We start from the raw sequence: 24757 nt of genomic DNA, 5'->3' as shown, positions 1-24757 counted from the left end.
CATTTGTTCTATTACAACTTGTCACAAATGTGCAGTAATGAGACTTGTTCCCGGTATTCTATTTTTACCTTTTGAATTTTCCTCTTTGTCTGTTTTTCTAATACCATAAAACAACTTTTTTTTTCTGCATTATGATGCTGTGCTGTGAAATGGGTTTGGATGGTACATAAACAATGTTTACTTCTTAAAGGGAGAAAAATGGGGAACAAAAAAAAAAAAAAAAAAAAAATCGTGATTATTTTACTAACATTTTTGTTTTTTCATGCTTTATATAATTTAGTTCTTAGCATTTTTGCTTTTTTGAAAAAAGTGCATCAAAACGGGGGTTTTCTGAAACTACAAATGCATATGATACATGTACATGTTTTTTATTTTATTTTTTTTGGTGAAACATTTTCTTAAGGCAAAATGAGTCCCTATTCATTGAGGGAAGTTGATCTGGCATTGAACTTCTATTTGAGTGTTTTTTTAATGCACAAGAGAAAGAAGATGGAGAAAATTATTTGCAGGATCGGTGAGGTAGTGTGACTGAGGCAAATATTTTTCTGCATATTAAGTATACACCTCTCACGTGTGAAGGGCACATATGTGTATATTGGTTCATAATATACTTGTACCTATATGTTGGTGCATTTATATACACATGAAGGAAGGCAGAAGCAGGCTCTCGATTTCTATTAAAATATTGATCCATGTGTAGAGAGGTGCTTTGAACAATTTCCTTAGCACAAATTAATTTTTTTTTTTTTTTTTTTTATTTATTTTGTCATTTTGTCATTCATATAAATATTTTTATTAAAAAAAGGAAAAGCAAAAGATCATTTAAAAATATAATTTGTAGCTTTTTTTTGTTCACCAAAAATTCATTGGGCATTATATCTGTATAAAACTTTTCCAATTTTTCTTTTTTCGTTTCGCATCATATTTCGTATAATCAACAGATAGAAGATTTTTTTTTTTTTTTTTTTTTTCTTTTACCTTTTTTATTTTTACTATTTCATTATTTTATTATTTTATTTATTTATTTATTTTTTTTTTTTTTTTGGCACATCATATTGTTTTACACATGTGAATTTAAACTTTCATGTTAAAGTGAATACATGATGCATACATGAGTATGATAACACCAACTCTCTTTTGTGTAATCTCTGTATATTTGTAAATGTAATACAAGCATGCCGTAGTTTATAAAAGTGTCAAATCTTTACTTAACATAAACAGACGTTCTTCCCAATACTGTTTGAGACACATTCAGCTGATAACAACCATCATAGAGGATAGCTAAATATAATAAAAATAAATAAATGTACAAAAATATAGGCCATTAGAATCAAATAGAACCTAGGAGCATTGAATAAAATAGAATCTAGGATTTTTGAATAAAATAACCCTCATAGCCAAAACGTGAATATCAGCTAAAATGAAAAAGAAAAACGTGTATTTCTATATACCGAATATAATTGGTTAAATGAGAGAACTTTATGTGTGCGTTTGAGAATTTTAATGTAACATCCCATGGTTTATTCGAGTGCGTGTGTGTATGTATATTAGTGTTTTCACCACATCTATATGATACGAATATCTGTAGAAAATAGAGGCCAATAAATGTAGTATGCATATGTACAGGTATTTCTTTGGTGTGTACCCCTGCCTGTATGTACATATATGTATATACATATTTATATGAATACATTTACATACCTATTCTTTTTTTTTTTTTTTTTTTTTTGTCTAAAGGCTACATTAGAGTGATATTAGCCCTGGGAGGATTTATTATTTGTAGGAAGAGTCTCATTCTGTTTGCTATTTTTTACAGCATTAGCCAAATACTCGATGCATTCGATGGATGGACAGCAAGGAAGTTCAATCAGAGTAAGTGCAACGAAAAGAGGAAAAAAAAAAAAAAAAAAAAAAAACTATCATACGCGTCATAAATTTTTGTACGTTCGAAGTTTATACATATCTATATATATATATATATATGTGCGTATATTTTTTTTTCAGCATCCGTCTTTGGCCAAGTATTAGATCAAATCACAGACAGGTATTTTTATCCGTTTTGAGTTTCATTAACGCATTACCCATTATTCTTACTTTTAAAAGAAAAAACACAACTAGCTAATTCTGTTATGTCTCTATGGGAAAGCAAGGGAGCGATATTAAAATTTGCATTTTTTTTTTTTTTTTGTCGCTCTACTGTTACCTTATGCTTTTTTCATTTTTCATCATGTGATTTTTTCTTTTTTTTAGATTATCAACAACTCTGCTATATCTCCTCAATGGAAACGTTTATGATGAATACATTATTGGTAAACTAGCCAAAGAGAAAGAAAAAAAAAAAAATGAACCTACTTTTGAATCTAATAGTGTTAGCACAATACTATATATAGGAGAGAACTATGTTCATAATATATCCCCTTCTGGAACATAAAATTCGTCATGGCATATGTATATATATACACTCATATATGTACATAACGCATGTATGAATACACGATCCATTTCATGTGTATATATAATTTTTTTTTTTTATCATATAGCGATAGGACTAATCATGATTGCAGATATAGGAGGGCACTATTTTCATTCATCATCGTAAGAAGGAAAATATTTTGAGCGATCAAAAGATTAGATGTAAACATGAACAAATCTCTTTCAGATGCACACATGCTTAGATAATCACTGTGAATTATTAATCCGTTTTTTTATTATTCAGATGTGCCATAGCAGGAAATAAAACACACAAGAAAATTGAAAAGGGGAATAGGCTGCTAAAACTGTACTACGAGAGGCCAGGTATGTGCATATCTACAAATAAATATGTACATATATACATATATATGTATGTACATATGTACATGTGTGTGTGTTTAGGAGAGAAAAAAGAAAAAAAAAAAGGTATAGATCCTTTGTGAGAACACGATCAATCCGTTTGCTCGATCATAATTCCTTTTTGCTAAGATGTTTTAGAAGTTTACTAGTGTATATCCAATTAATAATGGAAGCTAGTATCTAACATTTCTCTATTAGGAACTCGTTAAAACGTAAAAATACTCATGCATCTGTATTATATTTTTTTTTTTTTTTTTTTTTTTTTTTTTCTTGCGCAGTTGTTATGGTAATTTGTATAATAGCATACGAATCCTTCTGGTTTGCTGCTTACGTTTTTAAGGTTACTCCAAAAAATGACCTTTTTCATAAAATTGGTAAATTAAAATACAGAAAAAATGAATAAAAAAAAGCACAAAACATGTTAGCTAATTGAGGAAAACTTGCATTTTACTTCTAGTTTTTGCGAATGAGACATTTAACTGCCGTTGGTTCCACATTTCTTATTTATTCTATTTTTTTTTCTTATTTATTCGTTATTTTTTTTTTTCAATGTCTTATTTGTTATTTTTTCGCTGTTTTATTTGTTATTTTTTCACTGTTTTATTTGCTATTTTTTCACTGTTTTATTTGTTATTTTTTCTCTATTTTATTTTGTTATTTATTTTTTTTTTTTAATATTTTACTTATTCTATTATAACCTTTTTTTGCTTTTTGCACAAGGTTACTATGCCCTGATAATCTCATCCCCCTTGGCTGCATTCAAAATGGTACACTAGCTCTTAGAAGATGAAAATGAAAATTCCATTTATATCCAGCGTTACACTCGCACATCTGTGCTTGGCCCCTTATTTCACATATATCCCTTATGTTCTTTATGAACACAAAATTTGCACATCCATTAGTTTGTGTTTGATATATCGTTTTCGCCTGAAGGAGGCCTGAATACACAGTATGAAATTGCACAGAAATATACCTATGAATACACATTCGACTGTACTTTTTTTTTCTTTTTTTATGGCTAGTTCACGAACATCTCTCAGGGAATGCATGGCGCAAAATGCCTAGTAAATATGGATAACAAACAAAAATGAAAAAGTAAATCGCACAAACAAATTTCTACCTATTAATTGTGTAGTGCACGTACGTTTATTTATTGATTTATTTATATAATTTTTATCATTCATTTATTCATTTTTGCGTATTCATTATTTGTTATAACAGGATTGTAACATTTTTGTTTATTCCTTGTTCATTCTTAGTTCATTCCTTTTTTTTTTTTTTTTTTTTTTTTTTTCATATTTACTACCCTATTGCTAACATAATGATATATTTTTTTTAATGTGACAAAATCAGGTAAAAAAAATAAAAAGTAGTTATAGTATCATATACACAATTTGAATTAGAGGAAAAATGTCTGTGTGAGTATAAATTATTTAAGAAGAAAAGAAAATGAGAAATGATGGGTACACCTTTTACATACTTTTGAAATTGCATTTTTGATAATACTTGATGTGAGTGATTTCTTTTATTTAAATTCTACATAAAAAATATATATTTGAGTAATGTCATATATACATATATATTTATACATGGAGCACAAGTTTGATGGGGTTTATAACACATGGTGCATATATGTGTATGCAATGAATGTATATATTTTTACTGCGCTTATTTAACAATAACAAAATATATTATTCATCACAGATAGCAGTTTTTTTTTTTTTTTTATTGCAATAGCTTTTTTAGTTTTAAAAAAAAAAAAAAAAAAAAAAAAAAAAAAAAAAAAAAAAATATTATAAAAAAATAAAAAAAAAAAAAAAAATTATCTAATAATTCTAAAAATATATAAAATACAACAAATTCTTTAACACTACATTATTTATATATAGCATAAAAAAAATAACAAAACTAATGAACTTAGCATCCACCTCCCACCCCTCTTGTTTGTTTATTAATACATTTTTTTTTCATCTTCATGGGGGATGCGAGATTTTTTTTTTTTTTTTTTTTTTAAATGTCAAGCGAATTTTAATTTACATAATTTTGTGTAACTTGCTCACAAATTTTGAATAATAGAAATTATTTTTCATAGTTTTTTTTTTTTTTTTTTTTTTTTTTATTACCCCTTCTTACTTTTTTTTATTTTTTATCATTTTAAATAAAGTTGGAAAAATAAATTAAATAATATGCAACTCTTTTAGTATCTAAAATGCACATGTATATATTATAAATGTTGTATAGAACACTTTGAAATAAAAAATTTTGTAAATTTTTGGAGTTTGTATTAATCTTTTTGGAAGTTAGATTTAAAAAAAAAAAAAAAAAAAAATGGCTAGCTCATCAGAGGAAAATAAGGAAATAATTAATTTAAAGGACGCCTTTAATCTAAGTATTCTAAATAGGGAAAATACATTGACAATTAATAATGGCAAGGATGATGAGTTCTACCCGCATGCAATACTGATGGATCGGAGAAATATCGATCTGTTCAATATGGATTTAACCAAGGTAATTGCATGACATATAAAGGTGCCTATGTGTGTATATATTATATGCATATATAGTATTGCCCATGTGTGTATCTGTAAATTCTGTATCCTTAGGATATTATTTTTTGCCGGAACAAATCAGAAAAATGATCAATTCATAGTTGTTTTTTTTTTTTTTTTTTTACACTATCTTTATTACCTATTAGTACCAAAAAAGTGAATATAAAAGAATTTTTAATTTGAACTCACGACGTATTACTGATGAGCCCAAATTTACGTCTGAACCATCTGCGCATGAAAATTTATCGGTATGAATTTCCCTTTTTTTTTTTTTTTTTTTTTTTTTGAAACGCCGATTTAGTGAAGATTATTCCTATATGGTTTAATATTTTTAACAATTTTTATATCATGAATGAGTTTTATGATGGAAATTACTTTTTTTCATATTGCAGGAGTCTAAAGAGACACAAAAAAAAAGAAGAAAAGAGGATAGCACTATAATGCCTCGAATACACATCTTTTTAAGTTTTTTCATGCCCTTTATAGGTTTGCTAAAAAGAAGGCAAAAAGAATAAAATACGCATGCATGCATATATATACATGTATTATACATTTTTTTTCACATTTATGACTTAATGTACATGAGGCGCACACATATGTGTGCACGTATATGCATACATGCCTATTATTATCTGTTTTTTATTCATCTTTCCCTTATGTACTTTCTTCCAAGGATGTCTCTCATATTTGCTGAATTTAAAGTATGATGAATCATCACCAAGACGTAAATATGCCAGTAGGGCCCTATGTGTAGGAAGCACCTTGAGCGTCATTTACTCATTTGCCTTATGCTCTTTGCTAGGGCATTATTTTTATCAGTATAACTCTGACGATTTATATGGATATACATATTAACTTAATGTACAAATTTGTGAAAAAACGTGTATTCTTATATCCTGGTGTGTACGTATATATACCAATTGTTATCAGATATTTACCCCAATAATTCGTTTACAAGCAATACCCCACATTGCTCTAAGCAAACGTTACGTTTTTTTTTTTTTTAGTAGTTTTTTTTTTTTTTTTTAGAATGAAAATATGTATACCCGTTTTAGACCATTCATTCGAAGGGCAAACTGTCAATTTGAGTTTTAAATAGCATTCTATTTAATTCATTTTGTTTATGTTTTGTATATTTTGGTTCATATTTTTCACCTCCATTTTGTGCACTTTTCGCATTTTGCTCATTTTGCTTATTTTGCTCATTTTGCTCATTTTGTTCATTTTAATTTATTTTAATTTAATTTAACGTATTTTATTTTAATTAATTTATTTTAAGCACAAATTTGTAACGTTGTAAATTAGGCGAAACTAGCTAAATGGACACATAAATACATTAGTTGTATAAAAAAAAAAAATTACATGGACAATTCGTTCATGTTGGTTTTTCAATACCAGAGTATTCTCCCCAAAGTTATACTTGAAATCATAAATTGGGAAAAGCGAGCTTGTAAGTTAAATGGGTTAAAATAACTGCGTAAAAACAACAAGTACTGCACAGCTAAGCAAATCCACCAGAGAGTAACATAATTTTTCAGTTATTTAACACTTTTCCACTACAATCGATTTTTTTTCATTAATCATCATTACAATTCTTTTTAGTTGATGTCGTTCATATCAACATTTAAGTTTCATATTTTTACATGTATGTATTTTTGTCTGTGTGACCCACACGCGTTGCTATAACTGATTGAATGGTTTTTTGTAAAAATTGAAATAAATTTCTATTCGACATACGCTCATAAGAACAGGACTTAAATATAACCCTATTCGTTTGAAACATTTATTTTAGTGTCGTGAAATTTTGGTAAATTTTTTGTTAAGACATTATTTTTTATATATTTAATTAGCAAAATAGGAAAAAATTTTCTTTGCACCTTAAATGTGCACGTAACGGGTGTGTGTTGTGTAGGTGCAAAGTATAACGTGCATGTTTAAAAAATTATCTTCCCTTTCCTATCCTTTCCTTTCCTTTTTTTTTTTTTTTTTTGCTAAGTGATTAACGCAAAGGTTAAAAATTGCCATCGAAATGGCATTTTCCAATTTAATGTACATATGTAAGAAAAATGTTAAATTGAAAATTGAGTAGAGTGCCAAATGGTAATTATGTGTTGTATATATGTATATGCATGCTTTTATATACATATGCATATAAAACTCCTGTTTAAGTTTAAAACCCCCCTATAACATTCATATATTTAAATGTTTTTATTTCAAAGCAAGAGCATTAAAATGTTGTGCTTTACTATTCGTTCTATATACTTGTAATAAGAAACTCTTTCTTTGACAAATATGTTCTCTTGTGTTATGCAACAAATGCGGTTGTACGGATGACATAAACTACGCTAAAACACGCTCATGTGTATATATGTACATATGTGTGCATTTATATGCACTGTGAATATATACTTGGGTCAAATATACAAGTGAAAATTGTGTACCGTCTTGGTTTATTTACGTGTAGCAGCTGTTATAGAAAGAAAAATGTAAAAATAGGTTTGAGCTAACCTGAGACTTTTTTATGTTTTATATGATTCATTATATAATGTATATAAGGATGAAGAACTCATTTCATAATTTCAGTACTGTGAAGAGGTCAATAAACCCCCAACCTGAATGTGTACACGGCAATATGATATGGGGGTATATGTTTTATCCATATCTTTTGCATTCATTTTTTTTTATTTTTATATATTTTTTAAATATTTTCCTTTAAAAATATAAACATTATTTACCTTTTCGTCTCAACATCCAGCATAAATTTTGCCCTTTCCTCTTGCCCTTTATTTTCCCAATTGACGGATTTTCAGTTTCAGCACAACGGTCATTTCTACATTGTGGTATACATGACAGTACATACACTCACCATAATAACGTCGAGCCCCATATATTTTTTTTTTATTTCTTTTTATCTGAACAAAATTTGCACATGTTTTATGCTTGATGCAATAAAACGCTCATTCAATATACACAAAAAATAAAAACGAAGCAATCCGAATAATTATGTGCATAAAATATGGTGGTATGAGAGATTTGTAACATAAAGTTATTAATTGTGCTATAAATCGGCACATATAATGTACATGTGAAAACCCTATAATAAAGGTATGTATATATATATATATATATATATATATATAATATATTTATGCATGTACATATAAGTATACAATACATGCATATATGTACATGCGTACTACATAACAATGCTTAGGGGCAGATGACATATTAAGTCATCCCCAAAGCTATTCTCGTAAGGGTGCTATAAAATATATATATTCATACGTTTATATAATTTTATATACATGTAGTAAACGTACATATGCTCATATATATACACCCATGTATGTATACATATAAACATAGATCATATGGGAAAAGTCACTTATTAAAAGAAGAAAGGGGCTTATAAAAAAAAAGAAAAAAAAAAAAGAAGGGTTGGTGATGTTCTGATTAATAATTTAACGCCATTTTTTTTTTTTTTTTTTTTTTTTTTTTTTTTTTTTTTTTTTGAATATATTAAAAAAGAATTATTGAAAAGGCTATCTGTTTTATGTTAGTTACCCAATTTTTCAATGACCTTCTGTTTTTTTTTCCCTTTTTTTAAAAAAAAAACATTCTTAATGAATATTTCAGGGTATACTTAATTTTATGCGTTTGTACATGCGTGAATATGTAAGTATATATATACATATATATATTTATATATATAAACATGTATATACATAAACACAAGTGAAAAAACTCCTAGTAACATGAAAAAACAGGTTTGTGAGTAAAGCACAAACGTGTGTTATTTGGAGTGTTTATAATGAAAACTTGTATATGTGACGAAGCGTGTTTAAATACATATATACAACATATATACGTATATGATACCACATTTGTGTGAAAAGTAAAAAAACATAAAGAAAGAAAAGAATTATTTGATGTCATGCTCCAACAAGCAATATAGCGCAGCAAATCTTGTTATGTCATGAAAGCCCTTTTGAAGACTATTTTGAAATAAAAGTAATGATTATTTTTTGCGACTAACACAAAATTTGTCGCATTAGGAGCTTTTGAAAACTACTTTTTTTTTTTTTTTTTTTTTTTTTTAAAAAAGTGAAAGAGAAGAAGAACTGCATCATATAAGGAAATTGTATACGCTCCTGAGCTCGTGTATTGAGTGAAAACACATTTTACAAATTTTTTGATATGTGCATTTATAATATGTCTTAATCCATTTATTGTATATATGCTTACGTACGACAGCGCAAATTGCAACTTCACGTGTATGGGCTTGAACGACCTAAAAGCAATGATAACGCATATTCCATATATATAACATATCCAACGCTATACATAAGTACATGTCCAAGGTCGATAATAGAATATTACACATAGGAATAACAATATTAGCTGCATTTTAGTCGTTAGGAGAAACACGTTCTTGTCGAATGGACAAGTATACGAATTCGTTAAAGAGACCAATAAGGTTTCGTTGCGTTGTTGTATGAAAAATGTGTTTATCAAATGTATAAATGATTTTACGTATATATAGTGACGGACAGGAAGTCACACTGTTCATGCGGTTCACACCGTTTATACTGCACATACTGTTTATACGGTTCATACAGCTCATACTACTCTTACAATTCATACTGTTCATACTATTTTTTTCCCTCGCGCAGGAAATAAATATGAGAGGTAATTATCTCCGAGATGGGTATAAATCTCAGCACAGATATACAAATGGTATGAGTTTGTATGCACGACTGGTGTAAATTTTCGTCTCTCCAAAAGGACGTATATAAATTAAGAGTCGTGTGTCTCCTAAGAAAACATAACTTAATAAAAATATATATACATATATATATTTATATACATATGCACGCATTCCTGTTCAGGATCCGATGGAAACAATAAAACGCAAAACAATTATAACAATAGGAGAACATTTTATCAAAAGAAAAATGCAAGTAAAGACAGGGATAAAGGAATAACCTTCTGCCCGCACTATACACTAAGGGGTTAAGAATTTTGTTCTTATGTTTCATTAACGCATGTTCTTCATGAGAGTGTATGTACCTTTCGCTTGAGTGCACTCCATTTATGTATGTTTACTCCTGCATAGTAACATATTTTGCTTACTGTTGTATTTTAGAGTTATATGCCTTTTGCGTGATGACATTCTCATAAGTGTTTTTTTTTTTTTTTTTTTTTGGAGAGGTCTTATTAGCAAGTTTTGTGAATATACTTCTCATTCATGTATGAATGGACCTTATTTCTCAATTTCATTCCTCCTTCTCTTTGTGTTTCTCCCATTTCAGGATTATGCCGTTTTGTAGACGATTGCAAGTAAACCATAACTCTGCATGATGAGTGTTTACACAAGTGTATACGTGTATATGTATGTGTGTATGTACGTACGTATATATATATATATATATATATATATATATATATATATTATGCGCGCGTTTGTTCGCGTTAATGTGAAAGTCGTCTTCATTTTATATTTATTCTATATGCTAATATTTGTGAAAAACTGAGTGCTCAGGTGATTGATGTATGTGTCTACATAATACTACACCCAATGAGTACATGCTGTGCATTCACTCATTTATGATTTTAATAGAAATATAGTAAAAAAAAAAAAAGAATAAAATGTGCAATAAAAATGAAGAAAAAAGTGAGAATAATGTGAGAAAAAATGGAAAAAGAATGGGGGAAAAAATGAAGCAAAAATGGAGAAAAATTAGAGAAAAAATGGGGGGGAAATGGTAAAAAATGGAGAAAAAAAAGTGTGAAAAAACAATAATTGCACAGTTAAAATAAAAAAAGAACAAATTTTGTACCTATTGCACTGATTTTTTTTTTTTTTTTCATTCTTTTTTTTTCTTCATTACGTTTTACTGCATAATGTATGCTTCTTATATGTATCCCATTATTTCCTTGTTTGAATTCCTTTTTTTCCCTTTTTCATTTTTATATATAATCCCCTTTTATTTGAAGTGTGCATAGAAGTCAGACATATCCGTTCTGCATACACTTTTTTGATAATAAAAAGTAGAACCATTTCTTGAAACCCATTTTATAAAGACAATTTGTTTATCCATTTATTTCCCGTTTGATGTTTACGTCCGTAGTGTATGTTTTTTTTTTCATTGCTCAAAATTTTGCCTATTAACTTTGCGCATATTGGAGGGGGAAACTTATTGATCACCTTTTTTAGTCACCATTTTTTATGACCATTTTTACCACCATTTTTGCCACTTTTTTTCGTCACCATTTTTGCCACTTTTTTTCGTTACCATTTTTGCCACTTTTTTTCGTCACCTTTTTCCTTCACTTTTTTTTGTCACTTTTTTCTTCATTTTTTTTTCGTGTCACTTTCGAACGCCGACTTGAGTGAGATGTTGTCATAGCCACGCATCCCTTCTCTTACATAAGGCAGATGAGAAAGATGAAACATTACTTTGTTTATTCATCCATCCATTCTTTTTTTCTTTTTTTTTTTTTTTTTTTTTTTTTTTTTTTTTTCCCTTACTCTTTTTCTGCTTCTTCCCTTTTTTATCTTTTTTTTCTGAATTGGGTGGCTCCTCTCCTCTGTTGTCTCTTTACAGAAATTTACATAATTTGAAATTAGTTGATACATTTTTTTTACAAAGATCATATATCGATTGTGCAATTATAGTACATGGGCCAAACAACGAAATATATTTATTTACATCCATATCTCCGTATACAATAAATGTATGGATTTTTGTTCCTGGAGAAGGGTCTAAGGAACTAGACATTAAGCATTTAAAAAAAATTGAATTTGAATTAACACCAGAAGAAGAATCATATGGAGAAGACAAATTAAAATATAATAAGAAAATAAAGAAAAAAAAAAAAAGAGTTTTATCTCTTTTATATGCAGAAGAATGTATATTTGCTGGTTTGGATAATGGGTTAATAAAAATAATGCATTTGCCATCATCTGATTCTTCAACTCTTTATGCACATACAGATTCTATATACAGCATAGTATGCATAGATGGAATCATTATATCTTCATCTATAAATGGAGAAGTTAAATTCTGGAAATACCAAGAATCATATTTAAGTTTTGTGACAATTAAAAAAATTGATACGAAAACCAAAATTTATAAAATGATAGAAATAATTTCAAGTAAATGTTCTTCAGCTAATGTGAATACTAATTCGAATGTCGAAGAAAATAAATTCAGTAGAACCTTATGGGTATGTGGTGATAGTATAACAATAATCAATTTGTTAAATTTAGAAATCGTTAACATTGTTAAATGTAAATATGGAAGTGTAGTATCTGTAATGCAATATGAAGCTAATGTAATTACTGCTATGAGTGAAGGTAAAATATTAGCCTTCAGTCTAAAGGGAGATAATAATTTTGAAATGAATACTTTGCCAATTTATTGTATGGCTGGTTTAACGAATCATAAAAATGTACCCATACTTATATATGGTTCAACTAAAGCATTATATACTTTTTCTTTACCTGAATTTAATCCGTATGGATATTTAAAAGATAGAGAATCAATGACCCTCAAATTTAATATTAACGACCCCGATTTTATTTTGCCTCTTTCTGGCCCCTATTTTATTGTGGTGTTTTCCAATGGTAAGTTTTGCAAAAATGGGGATCCAAGAGTGGGAGACCATGAAAGACTGTGGTCCTCGCCTGTGCATACTAATGTGCGTGCTTGTGTGCAAGCTTATGTCATTACATGTTTACCTCGTGACATTTTCACATCGTAGCATTTTGACTTCATAACATTTTGACTTTGTAACATTTTCACGTCGTATCTTTTTGACTTTGTAACATTTTGACGTTGTAACATTTTGACTCCGTGACACCTACACGTTTCTACATGTTTCCCTCATGAATGTGATATTTACGGGCAACCATACTTTACCTACTTCCTGCAGCTGGCAACGCGAAAGTATGGAAATGGGAATCAAAAGATTAATTTCTCTTTTTAAGTAACATGAGAAGAGAAGAAGAGGTTGTGCTTTTTCAAGATTGTATCTTTCCTACCGACGTGGAGAATTTTTTATCTGTTTATGTATATGCATAGATTCAAGCAAGTACATTTGTATGTACTTATGTATTTATGTTAATGTATTATTTGCGCACACACACCACAGCTCGTGTTTTTTTTTTTTTTTTTTTTTTTTTTTTTTTTCACTTCTTTGCCTTTTTTTCTTTTTTTTTGAAAAGATAAAATTAACCCTGTTTTTAACAATTTACAAATTAATCCTTCCTCTTCTTGAGTTGTGCTATTCAAATGTGTTGATATGCAAGAACAGTTTATATTGCATTTATGCTACCTCGAGCGCACACATATTGAGTATGCATTTATATAACAATATAAATGCAGTGCGTACGTACCCAGATTTTGTTTTCAATTCAAGAGAGAGAAAAAACAAAATACAATAATAAAAAAGTAAAAGAATAAAAAAGTATATGAATAAAAAAGTATAAGAATAAAAAAGTATAAGAATAAAAAAGTAAAAGAATAAAAAATTGTAGGAAACTTCAAATGACTAAGTTTTAGTTTTCCTCGACTCTCTCTCATTTCCCTTTTTTTTATTTCTTTTTTCCAAGCAGCCATAGTAACCCTTTTTTAATTATAAGGTTACGCATAGCACCCATTTTTTTTTGCACCTCGTCTATGGTACACTTTTTAATGTCCTTTTTTTTTTTTTAATGAAAATCCTAACTATATTTATCATATAGTATCTTGTAATTGCGTATACTGGTAGTATGTGTCTGCATGTCCCGTCGATGTGCATACACATAAAAACACATGTATACGTATACAAATATATAGGCGCATATCCATGCAGTTCTATGCGTTCTTGTGCAGATATACGTGCTCACAAGCGGTTGCATTTATACCGACATCTTTATAAATTACATAAATTTTTTTTTTTTTAATTTTAAAAAGTCAAGCAATTATATATATATATATGAACGTTATACCAAAAATGGTTAATGCACAAAAGTTTTACAGTGTTTTGGTAATTTTCGAAAAACTCAAGCAAACATTTTGTTTGGACTAGATTTAAATCACCTTTCGAGACGTTGTATAACAGATTTATTTATGCGCATAGGTCTTTTAACGATCACTCTTTGTATTCCTCCTTGGCAAGTCTTTTGAATAATATTTCATCAGCACGAACAGGTTATTGCCTACTTACCATTTGATACATCATAGAAAGCATGAAAAAAAGTGGAAACATAAGATAGAGGGTAGGTACTACCCTGCAGAAGGCATATACATAAAATATGTGCACATATTCATAGGTATAACTACGTTTTTAAAAAGCTTTTGTCAAATTAGAAAAACAGACTAATTGTGAATAGTTTCATCGCCTTGTTATTTCGTTTTATTAGCAAAATTTAAACAGGATAATGAAAAAAAAAAAAAAGAAAAAAATTAGTTTTATAATCAACAATAAAAATATTCAATGCTAAATATGTAGGTGACATTGAAAAAAGAACTTAAAAAAAAAAGCAAGAAAAATAACGTAACAAAAAAAAAAATCCTAAAAATTTCCTAAAAAAAGCTATCTCAAATGATGTTGATTTGACGTTTGCAAAAGAGCATATACACATGCATATATAACTACATACACATATATATGTATGCATCGTACACCCTTTGGGGGTTCCCATTTCAACCCTAAACCTGTTTGCTCCTCTTATCTCCTAATTAGGGCATGTGTACTTTTGTTTATATTAATAGGATTCACAAGCAGACATCATGAGAATGGACGAAAGTGCGAGGAAAGCGTTCTAATGCTCATAATTTAATTATAAACAAGTGACAGAGTCATTAGAATGTACAATAAATTAATATTTTCATTAGTAAAACAAATATAGTAACGAAAAAATCTACAAATATGTATAAAAATGAATAAATATATGTACATATATATATATATATATATATATATATATATATATATATATGTATAGGTATATACCAAATGAATGGATGGGTGAAATAAAACAAACAAATGAATAGGGATGTACATGTGGTTTTGAGAAGGTGTCATTGAGACTCGGTATGCTGACACAGGATCATGCACCCCTCCTCCTTCTGATCGTTTGGCTAGTTTATATGATGATCTGTAATCTCACAACACCATTTTGTGAAATTTTCGAAAAAATGGAATCCATTGTTTTTTCTGCGTATTCTTGTGGATTTGGTTCTATTGGGTAAACTTGATCGGTCAGTAATTAGTGTATCATTTTTTACATCATAATATGATGAAGTAACAAAAAAATTCATAATTAAATATCCTTTGGAATTTCCATCATCTCCAATTATGGGTATTCTCAAAGGGTATTCTTGCGACAAAGATTTAACTTTTAGTTGTAATCGTCCTGTAATTTCTGTTTTGTACACCGATGATTCTATTACTTTTAAATAAATAAATTCTTCATTATTAAATGGCAAATTAATTATTTCATTTTTCAAGTCGCAATTCGCATACGTATTCGATTCGTTCAGTTTACAGTTATAAAATTTGGATCGGTATTTTTCTAATATATCATCATATGAATTGAAGTAAACACTCACTGCATATTTTATATCGTTAAGATTTAAAAATGGGGTTGGAATTTCTTCCAGTTTTTGTAGACATACAATTGCTTGTAGTTGATCAGAGGGATGTCTGTGGCTATGAATTTCATTCGAGTGGATTCCCATGTTCATATCACTATTTACGAGTCTAAGCTTTGCGAATTCCTTTTCTCTTTCTCCAAAATTTTGCGCTCCTCTTTTATAATGACGCATTGATGGGAACTCTTCCATAGGGAAGGGATGAAAATTGACACCGTTTAAGTTGGAACCGTTATAAATGACATCCATAAATTTGGCATCGCTTAAATTGGAAGCGTTATAAATGGAACCGTTACTACTGACACCTATTAAATTGGGATCGTTATAATTGGCATCTATTAAATGGGCACCGTTATAATTGGCATCTATTAAATTGACACCGCTATAATTGCCTCCCGTAAAGATGGCATCGTTGTAATTGGTTCCGTATGTCTGCTCCTTCAAGGGGATAACATCCACACCGTTCTCGCTGTTCAAGCTAGCGAAGTGATTCGTCCTATACAGCTGATTGATATTTCCTAATTCGTTATCGGTACCCAAATGGTCCATTCTGGCCATATTATGAGCACTATTGAGACTACTCACACTATTTACGTTATTGCATAATGAAGCGCGGTAGTTTTGCATTATCAAGTCATACTTTATGTTACTCATGTCTTTCGAATTAGTTGCGCTTGCTATATTTCCCCTATATGATTTGCTGGCAATGCCATTCACCATACCAATATTATTATCGCTTAAATGACCATACAAATTCGTATAGCTGTCTGGATCAATGTAATTAATGGATTCATTGTTTAGAATTTCTTTATTTATATTACTCGTATTACTTACGTTCGTCATATAGGAATTATTCAGTTTTGTGGTTATTTTTGGAATAACTTGAGCCCTATCAATTTCGTTATTTAGTTCATATTTTAAATTTTCGCTACTTGAGACAAAATTTTTACTTATTTCATAGGGATTATAATAGTTCCCTTGATTCAGATTTATAGAAGAATTTATGTAGTCATAATTTTCTGAGCCCCCTGGAGTTATGGCTCCCATATTAAAAGTTCTATTTGGATTTATTATTATTCCATTATCGTTATTGGCATCTATATACATACCTCCTCTATTATATAAATTCGTTGAGGAGGCGTTTATATCTCCAGGTTTGTAGCAAGAAACGTCATCAATCAAATATCCATTCTGATCCATCAAGTTAATCCCCCCTGGACGATCATACAAACTGTAAGCAACATGTTCCTTGGGATCATGTAGGTTTATGCTATCACACTTCTTTTTAGTGTTTTTATTTTCCTGAATTTGTAGAGACGTGAAAGACAGTAAAATATGTTAATTTTTTTTTTTTTGAGGGGTATGTGGATAGGGCACTCTGCGTAGATAATTGGAACCGTTTTGTCATTTACGCAGGTTTTTCCATGCGTACCCGATTTAATCGTTTTAACCGTTATACACAGAGTTTACAAGTTCTACACAGTTTACTCATTTTGCGCAGTTTATACATTTTTCGCAGTTTATACATTTTTCGCAGTTTACATATTTTTTACTTTTTACAAGTTCTGTAATTTTTTTTTTTTTTTTGGAGGGTGTGTGAATTCGCAAACTTATGTGCACACATTACATTTGTAGAAGCTCTAAATTTATTCGCTTAGAGCAATTACAATGTGTGTATGCTCTCTCCACTGTTAATCTTAAAAATGTGGATCTATCTAATTGTGCGTAAAAAGTTTTTTTTTTTTTTTTTTTTTTTTTTTTTTTTGTACTTTTATTCCATTATTTTATTTTTATATCTCTGCACTTTCATGTCACTGCATTTTTACATCTCTCTATTTTGATGCTTACTACGTTACTATGGCTTTGTTCTGGCAGTATCATTTTTCTTGAACCAGAACTGTAAGAATAATTCTCCATTAACGCCAGACGAGGTAAGAATAGCAAAGGTTACAATTAGGAAAATCGTCAACAATTATGTCCTCTCTAAAAAGTTCAGTTTACTTAAAAATTCATTTTAGGTGGTAATTAAGGCATGCTATTTAATGTCACATTTGAGCAAAACATAGAAAAATAATATTGAAACAAATTGTTAACAAATATAAAAAGGTAAAAAAAAATTGATAAAAATCAAGTGAATAAAAATGTATATTTTAATCTGAATAGATAATTATATATAGCATATGTTGAGTGTTAGGAAAAAAAAAAAAATGTGTATTTTATTCTGAACAGCAACAAAAAAAAAAAAAAAAAAAATGTGAATTTTATTTAAAAAAAAAAAAAAAAAAAAAAAAAAAAAAAAATATTTTATTATAAAAAAAAAAAAAAAAAAAAAAAAAAAAAAAAAAAATTTTATTCTTAAAAGCAAAAAAAAAAAAAAAAAAAAAAATATAATTTTTATTATGAAAAGAAAAAAAAAAAAAAAAAAAAAAAAAAAAAAAAAAAAAAAAAAAAAAAATTGTTTTTTTTTTTTGAAAAGAAAAAAAAAAAAAAAAAAAAAAATGTGTATTTTATTCTGAACAGCAACAAAAAAAAAAAAAAAAAAAATGTGTATTTTATTCTGAACAAAAAAAAAAAAAAAAAAAAAAAAAAATGTGTATTTTATTTTGAAAAAAAAAAAAAAAAAAAAAAAAAAAAATGTATATTTTATTCTGAACAGAAAAAAAAAAAAAAAAAAAAAAAAAAAAAGAGAGAAAAAAACAGCTAGAAGGGAAGGATATTTATATGTTAACAAATAAAGAGTTGTTTTAATTTTCATGTGCACATGAATGTGTATAACACAAAAGTGTATTTTTTATTTTTTTTTTTAAACATGTGAAGGTGCAAGGATAACCCGTGAACATTTTAAATTGTACGAGAAGATTGGAAATATACCTAATTTCCATTGATTTATCATTTTTTTTTTTTTTTTTTTTTTTTATATTTTTATTTATTTTGGATTATTTTAGTTAACACGTGTTTTGACGATGCTACATATGTTGTGACGTTACAACATATAATTTTGAAAGGATTATGAGAAACGCAATAAAAATATACTACATTCAGAAAAAATGTAATAAACTATGAAATGTCTATCTTATTTTACGCGCATTTTTTTTTTTTTTTTTTTTTTTTTATAGTGTTTTTCAAGTTATTCAAGTATCTGCAGTTATGTGTGCATATTTGTATATTCGCAGGACAATTTATAAAGCTTTTTAACGCACTTTTAATGAATATAGGGACACAGCACATGCTGTAGAATTTTATTAATCCTTTTTCCTCTAAGCAACGCCGCAAACGGTTGCACACAAAACAGTTTCTGAATATATTTCATTGAAAAATAATTGTTTCATATGTTACGAAAAGAAATTTAATTAAAATGTAAAAAAAAATGAGTTCAGAAATTAGTTTATTTTAAGCCCCCTTAATGAATTTCTAAAGTGTGCAGAAAAGTTAAAAAAATAAGCATCCCTGTTGTTATTTGTCGAACATTTGCTTCTGTTGTTTATGTCATTGCTATTGATATAACCATTGTTATTTATTTTAATGCTTTTTATTTCTGTAGGCTTGAAGTATGAGCATTTAGTATCTCCCTTTAATTTGATCATCATACTTACACCAAAGGGTTATTTATAAATTATAAAGAGAGCAAAATATGTATGCATAAAAATGTATGGTAAAAAAAAAAAAAAAAAAAAAGAATGCAGCGATACCAAAATGACATGTAGATCATAGAGAAACAGAATGAGTTTTATACAGAGGAGAATGCACTAACAATAACCCAGGACCATGAATGCTTTGAAATTTAAAAATTGTATTAACAAATGAATAGCCCCAAATTATTCTTCTCTTTTTTTTCTTTTTTTTTTTTCACTACTTGCACATTTACCATTTTTACGAAGAAGTTGGTAGTATAAAATGTACCTTCTGAATAAGAGGTTTGAAGTGAACCATGTAGGAAGGATAAGGAACATATCTTTATTGGGAATTCATTACGGAAGGGGAGTTAAAATAAGATTGAAAAATTTTACACATTCAAAAAGCATTTATGAATGGAGCACCTTTCACGAAAGTGTAAAACAAAGTGATAAAGCACAAGGTGTAAGTTCCAACTTAACATCGCCACCAAAGTTCCTACATGATGAAATCCATACCAGTAGTAAATGTAATGAAAAGCTTCGAGGTATATACTTTTCAAACAATATGGATGATATGAAAATTTTTTTTGATAATAATTTAAACGAAATAAAAAATCATGAATATGTTTATTTGTTATTTAAAATATATGAAATAATATTTCATAATTTTTATAAAACGCATGAATTCTGTGATATTTTGAAGTTGGACAACCCGCACTTTAGATACATTACTCTTGAGCAATATATAGATGAGTGGGCACAGAATCATAGTCAAAGGAACTATCGGATGGGAATATCGAATTTAGAGGAAAATGAAATTCTATTTTTTGAAAATGATGATGGAAATGATATATATGATGAACTATTCGAGAGGAGCAGACATAATCCGATCAGTGGAATAAACCATTTTTTGAGTAACGATATGTGTATGAAGGAGTCTACTACAAACAATAATTACAAAAATGCAGAAGAAGCAACACCGGGTGGAAATGTATCTCAGTGTGTATATATAAAAGAAACTAACAAGGAAGAAAAAATGAAGGAAAATATGTGCGTACAAGATGAAACAGAAGACATTGATTATTCTCAGAATTCACAATTAGACGGAACTGTTAAGTACCATGCTAGCAGATATTATGTACGCCACACTATGCTTAGTACTCTAATGGAGCTACATCTTAACTATATACTATATATAGAACAACTAAATGTAAAGGAAAATACGTGGAAGAGTTATGCATCTTCTTTTATGAAAAAGAAATACGAAGAATTTTATAGAGATATATTGAATATAATAAATAAGAAAATTTTTTTTTTTTCATGTAAGGATATTATTAACTACCTTTACATCATAAAAAGAATCAACCTTTCATCAGTAAAAGAAATAAGCATATTAGGAGAAAATATAATTTTACAAAATATAAAATACCTTGATGAGAACTATTTAGTGAGGATAGGTTATATATATTTGAATAACTCTAACAAGAAGAAGCATATTCGTCATATCAATCGATACAATAGTAAAAACTTCTTAGAAACTTATATAAACTTTGTCCAGAGTAAAATAAAATCAATGAATAATGAAAATTTTGTAAAAATGCTAGAATATATAAGTAATAATAATTATAAGCATATCCAATTTTTTAGAGAAATAAAAAGTGAAGTATATAAAAGGTATAATAATTTCACAGAAGTACAAATAATGAAGTTATTTTTTCTGTACTCCCAAAATATTAATGCGGCTGACAATGCTTTGATGCATAATTTCGTGAAAGCCATAGTAAATATGTTTTCACATACAAATTCACAAACTGAACATACATCCATGACTTTGGCTCCAAGAGGGAAATATGAGTTGCATGATGATAAGAATAATGATGATGGCAACACAGGTGATAGAAAAAATGATAGGGATCAGGTTGTCATTCCCTTGTCAGTATTGTTGAACGGTATATGGACGAGTGCCAAATATTTTAAGGATTACCCATTTTTGTTGATAAAAAGCGAAAAAAACATTTTGAAAAATATAAACAATTTTAGCGCCAGCACTGTTAGCATGCTCATATGGGCCTACAGCACAGTCGAAAATAAAAACACAAAATTGTGTTTTAGTAACGATTTATATTTCCAGTTGAAAGATAGAGCCATGGAGTTGTATCAAAATATGACTCCAAAACAGTTATCAAATAGTTTACTGGGGTTGGCAACAACTGTGGGAAGGACTGTGAGCAATGAGAATCGTGTAAATACAGAATTTCATGAGGCTGTCGAGAAGTTCTTGTTACAAGGAGGGGGTATTGTGAGCAATAGCAATGTTGATGTCTCTGTAACTGAACGAACTATTAAAAGAGAAAAATACAAAATAAACTCTTCAAATGAGACATTTTTGAATATGTTTTCATCAGAAGATTTGGCAAATATGTGCTATGCATATTCAATAGTTCGAAGTGGAAGCAAAGAATTTCATACTTTGATCCAGTCAGCAATATTAAATAAGATGAATGATCTATCCCCTCAGCATATTGCCAGAATAGCATATACGTATGGAAGTATGTACTTTTATGCATCTTATACCTTGTTAAGTGCATTACAGTATGAGATTTTGCAAAGGATACACCAATTTTCACACTACGAAATAAGTGATATTTTATGGTGTTATTGTGTTAATAAGTTTTTTGATGGAAATTTTTGGAAATGTATGTTACGAGCTATTGATTTTGAAAAGGTAGGAGATTCTCGCTGCTGTTTGTTATATTCTTGTCTGACGTATGTCAATCTGATCGATTCTTCAATTCTCGATTCCAGTAACACATTGCGTGTTTTTCATTTACTAAGTGAGCACTATTGGCAATTTCAGAGTTTGGAATATCTTGCAAATTTTGCAGATGAGGTGGTGAATATTATATGTAAGGAGAACGATTTGATAGGGGTAAAAAAAAAAAAAAAAAAAAAAAGAGAAACAATGGAAGAAGCAAGGACAGATGAACGGAGTGAAATTTTCAAATATGTTAAAAAGTCATATGATTATGAAGGTTTTTTAATTGACATATATTTTGAATATAAGAATATAAACTATGCAGTGTTTTTGTACAGTGCGCTGAATACAACTTCCGATGGGTATCCCTTGGGTGAGAGTGTACTCAAGTCAAGATACTTGAAGCGAAAGAATTTCAAAACAGTTCATTTACTTCACAGCATATGGAACGAGTGTCGTTCAAATAGAATTGATTTACTGTATGCGCAGTTGTGAGATCTGTCACACTATATGAGGCTTTGAAGAGTTCCCCCATTTGGCTATTTATTTTTTCTTCTGTGCATGCTTGTTATGCTGCTTGAATGATATGTCTATGTATGTTTTCCTACTTCTCCACGGGTGTACTTCTCCACTTCCCAGGCAAACACAGGCTGACAATGCTTAGGTGCAGACAACTGATAACATCTTTTGCAAACAGAGATAATTGTGTTGCTGTTTGGAATGTTCCTAATTCAGTTTTTGGCGTATAGATTAGATGAGCTTTTCCAACTAACCGTTTGATAGTATCTCCAACTTTATCCCTGATTCGCGTAATTGTAAAACCAGCGATGGTTTAGAATTTCCACGATAATAGGTCTCTTATTAGGATCTACATTAAGCATAAGAGAAATTAAACTTTTCAAATCGTCCGAAACATCATTTGGATAATTTAGTGTACTACTGTCAAAATATTTGATATCATTTTCTACATATTTAAAGGGGGGGAATCCCTGAGTCATAATAAATAATAAAATGCCCAAACTCCAAATATCTAATTTGAATACCGAATAATTAATTGTCTGATTGAATATAATTTCAGGAGCAATATATGCTTTTGTACCTGCTTCAGTTTTTATGTTTTGATCCACATTAACAAAATCAGACAAACCAAAGTCAGCAATTTTGCATGTCATATTTTCATCTAACAAAATATTTTCAAGTTTTAAATCTCTATGAACAATATGTTTGGAATGACAATAATATACCCCTTTAACAATTTGTACAAATAAATCATGTGCTTGTTTTTCTGATAAATATCCATTATTTTTAAGTATATAATTTTTTAAGTCTCCATTAATAGCATATTCCATAATTAAGCAAACATAATTCTGAAAATGATTTACGTCATACATTTTGATTATATTATTATGAATTAATCCTCTTAATGTTTGTATTTCTATGAAGACTCTATGTACATCTGTAACATCTAGAAAATTACTTTTAGGAATGAACTTTAAGGCTACTCGTTGTTTCGTTTGTATATGTATACCTTGGAAAACTATACCAAATCCACCTGAACCTATTCTTTTTTGAACTATGTAATCATTTACTATTAAATTATTTTTCAACTTATTATTAATATTTAATTTATCCTTTCCATCTTTTAAATATAAAGTGTCTCCATCTATTATATCTCTTATAGAATGTATGACATTTCCAGAAGAATCAGTGATGTATTCCCCTTGTATGTTGTACTTTTCTCTAACAAGCTGCAAAATGTCATGAATATTATAGTCATGACTTATGTCTATTTTTATTGCATCGTTGTTTTCGTTCCGGTTCAGGCATAGGTACACTTGTTTGTATTCCCCGTCCCACAAGAAATGGTCGTCCACATTATCCACACCCCTCAGATGCATCATGCGAGGGGTAAAGCAGAATTATAAAAGCAGATTCTTCTCGGTATCAATAGAAGATATATTTTTCACTAAATAATTTTATCGTTCTGCTTATCATAAAGAGAAATGTGGGGTGAATTTTGTCCAACCTGGGCACTCTTCCTTGGGGGAGGTGATTGCGTTTTTTGCATAGGTACATATATATATATATATATGCGTAACCCCGCTCCCCTTAGCTTCTATTATTTTTTGTTATTTCTTTGCATGAAGCAGACGCCTACGTTATCATAATTTGCCTTTTTTAGTTTTTGCTTATATTTAGGATCTATTAAAATTTCGTGCTACACATAATTAGTACATGCACTTGTATTTTAAAAATGAATAATTCGTTGTCATATATGTCATAATAATTTTATGGGTTAAAAAGAAATGTTTAAGATAATGAGTTTTCCCTATATAACAAAGGATGTTGTCTTGGTGTATATCC

General features: G+C 28.8%; 6 protein-coding genes across 6 annotated transcripts; 4 read left to right on the top strand and 2 right to left on the bottom strand.

Annotated features, from left to right (window-relative positions):
• Positions 1-1420: 1420 nt before the first annotated feature.
• On the top strand, positions 1421-3923 carry PGO_141570 (phosphatidylinositol synthase; the record flags this gene model as incomplete). Its single annotated transcript, XM_028690151.1, has 9 exons — positions 1421-1463; positions 1738-1872; positions 2005-2044; positions 2251-2309; positions 2541-2595; positions 2717-2796; positions 3111-3206; positions 3553-3599; positions 3855-3923. 9 exons carry the CDS (start codon positions 1421-1423, stop codon positions 3921-3923), a joined length of 624 nt encoding a protein of 207 aa, XP_028545952.1.
• Positions 3924-5160: 1237 nt separating this feature from the next.
• On the top strand, positions 5161-6236 carry PGO_141560 (hypothetical protein, conserved; the record flags this gene model as incomplete). The annotated part of the gene is made up of 4 exons (XM_028690150.1): positions 5161-5340; positions 5528-5629; positions 5774-5867; positions 6055-6236. The coding sequence occupies 4 exons, from the start codon at positions 5161-5163 to the stop codon at positions 6234-6236; spliced, it is 558 nt and encodes a 185-aa protein (XP_028545951.1).
• A 3827-nt stretch (positions 6237-10063) lies between these two features.
• PGO_141550 (zinc finger (CCCH type) protein) lies at positions 10064-13360 on the top strand (the record flags this gene model as incomplete). Its single annotated transcript, XM_028690149.1, has 5 exons — positions 10064-10118; positions 10271-10393; positions 10694-10721; positions 11990-13011; positions 13320-13360. The coding sequence occupies 5 exons, from the start codon at positions 10064-10066 to the stop codon at positions 13358-13360; spliced, it is 1269 nt and encodes a 422-aa protein (XP_028545950.1).
• Positions 13361-15511: 2151 nt separating this feature from the next.
• PGO_141540 (hypothetical protein, conserved) lies at positions 15512-17941 on the bottom strand (the record flags this gene model as incomplete). The annotated part of the gene is made up of 2 exons (XM_028690148.1): positions 15512-17326; positions 17873-17941. 2 exons carry the CDS (start codon positions 17939-17941, stop codon positions 15512-15514), a joined length of 1884 nt encoding a protein of 627 aa, XP_028545949.1.
• A 1977-nt stretch (positions 17942-19918) lies between these two features.
• PGO_141530 (hypothetical protein, conserved) lies at positions 19919-22888 on the top strand (the record flags this gene model as incomplete). Its single annotated transcript, XM_028690147.1, has 1 exon — positions 19919-22888. One exon carries the CDS (start codon positions 19919-19921, stop codon positions 22886-22888), a length of 2970 nt encoding a protein of 989 aa, XP_028545948.1.
• Positions 22889-23187: 299 nt separating this feature from the next.
• On the bottom strand, positions 23188-24291 carry PGO_141520 (serine/threonine protein kinase; the record flags this gene model as incomplete). Its single annotated transcript, XM_028690146.1, has 1 exon — positions 23188-24291. The coding sequence occupies one exon, from the start codon at positions 24289-24291 to the stop codon at positions 23188-23190; it is 1104 nt and encodes a 367-aa protein (XP_028545947.1).
• Between the last annotated feature and the right edge of the window lie 466 nt (positions 24292-24757).

Source organism: Plasmodium gonderi, assembly GCF_002157705.1.
Source record: "Plasmodium gonderi DNA, contig: Chr14, whole genome shotgun sequence".
Classification (NCBI taxonomy): domain Eukaryota; phylum Apicomplexa; class Aconoidasida; order Haemosporida; family Plasmodiidae; genus Plasmodium; species Plasmodium gonderi.
This window is presented reverse-complemented; position numbering and strand designations above follow the sequence as displayed.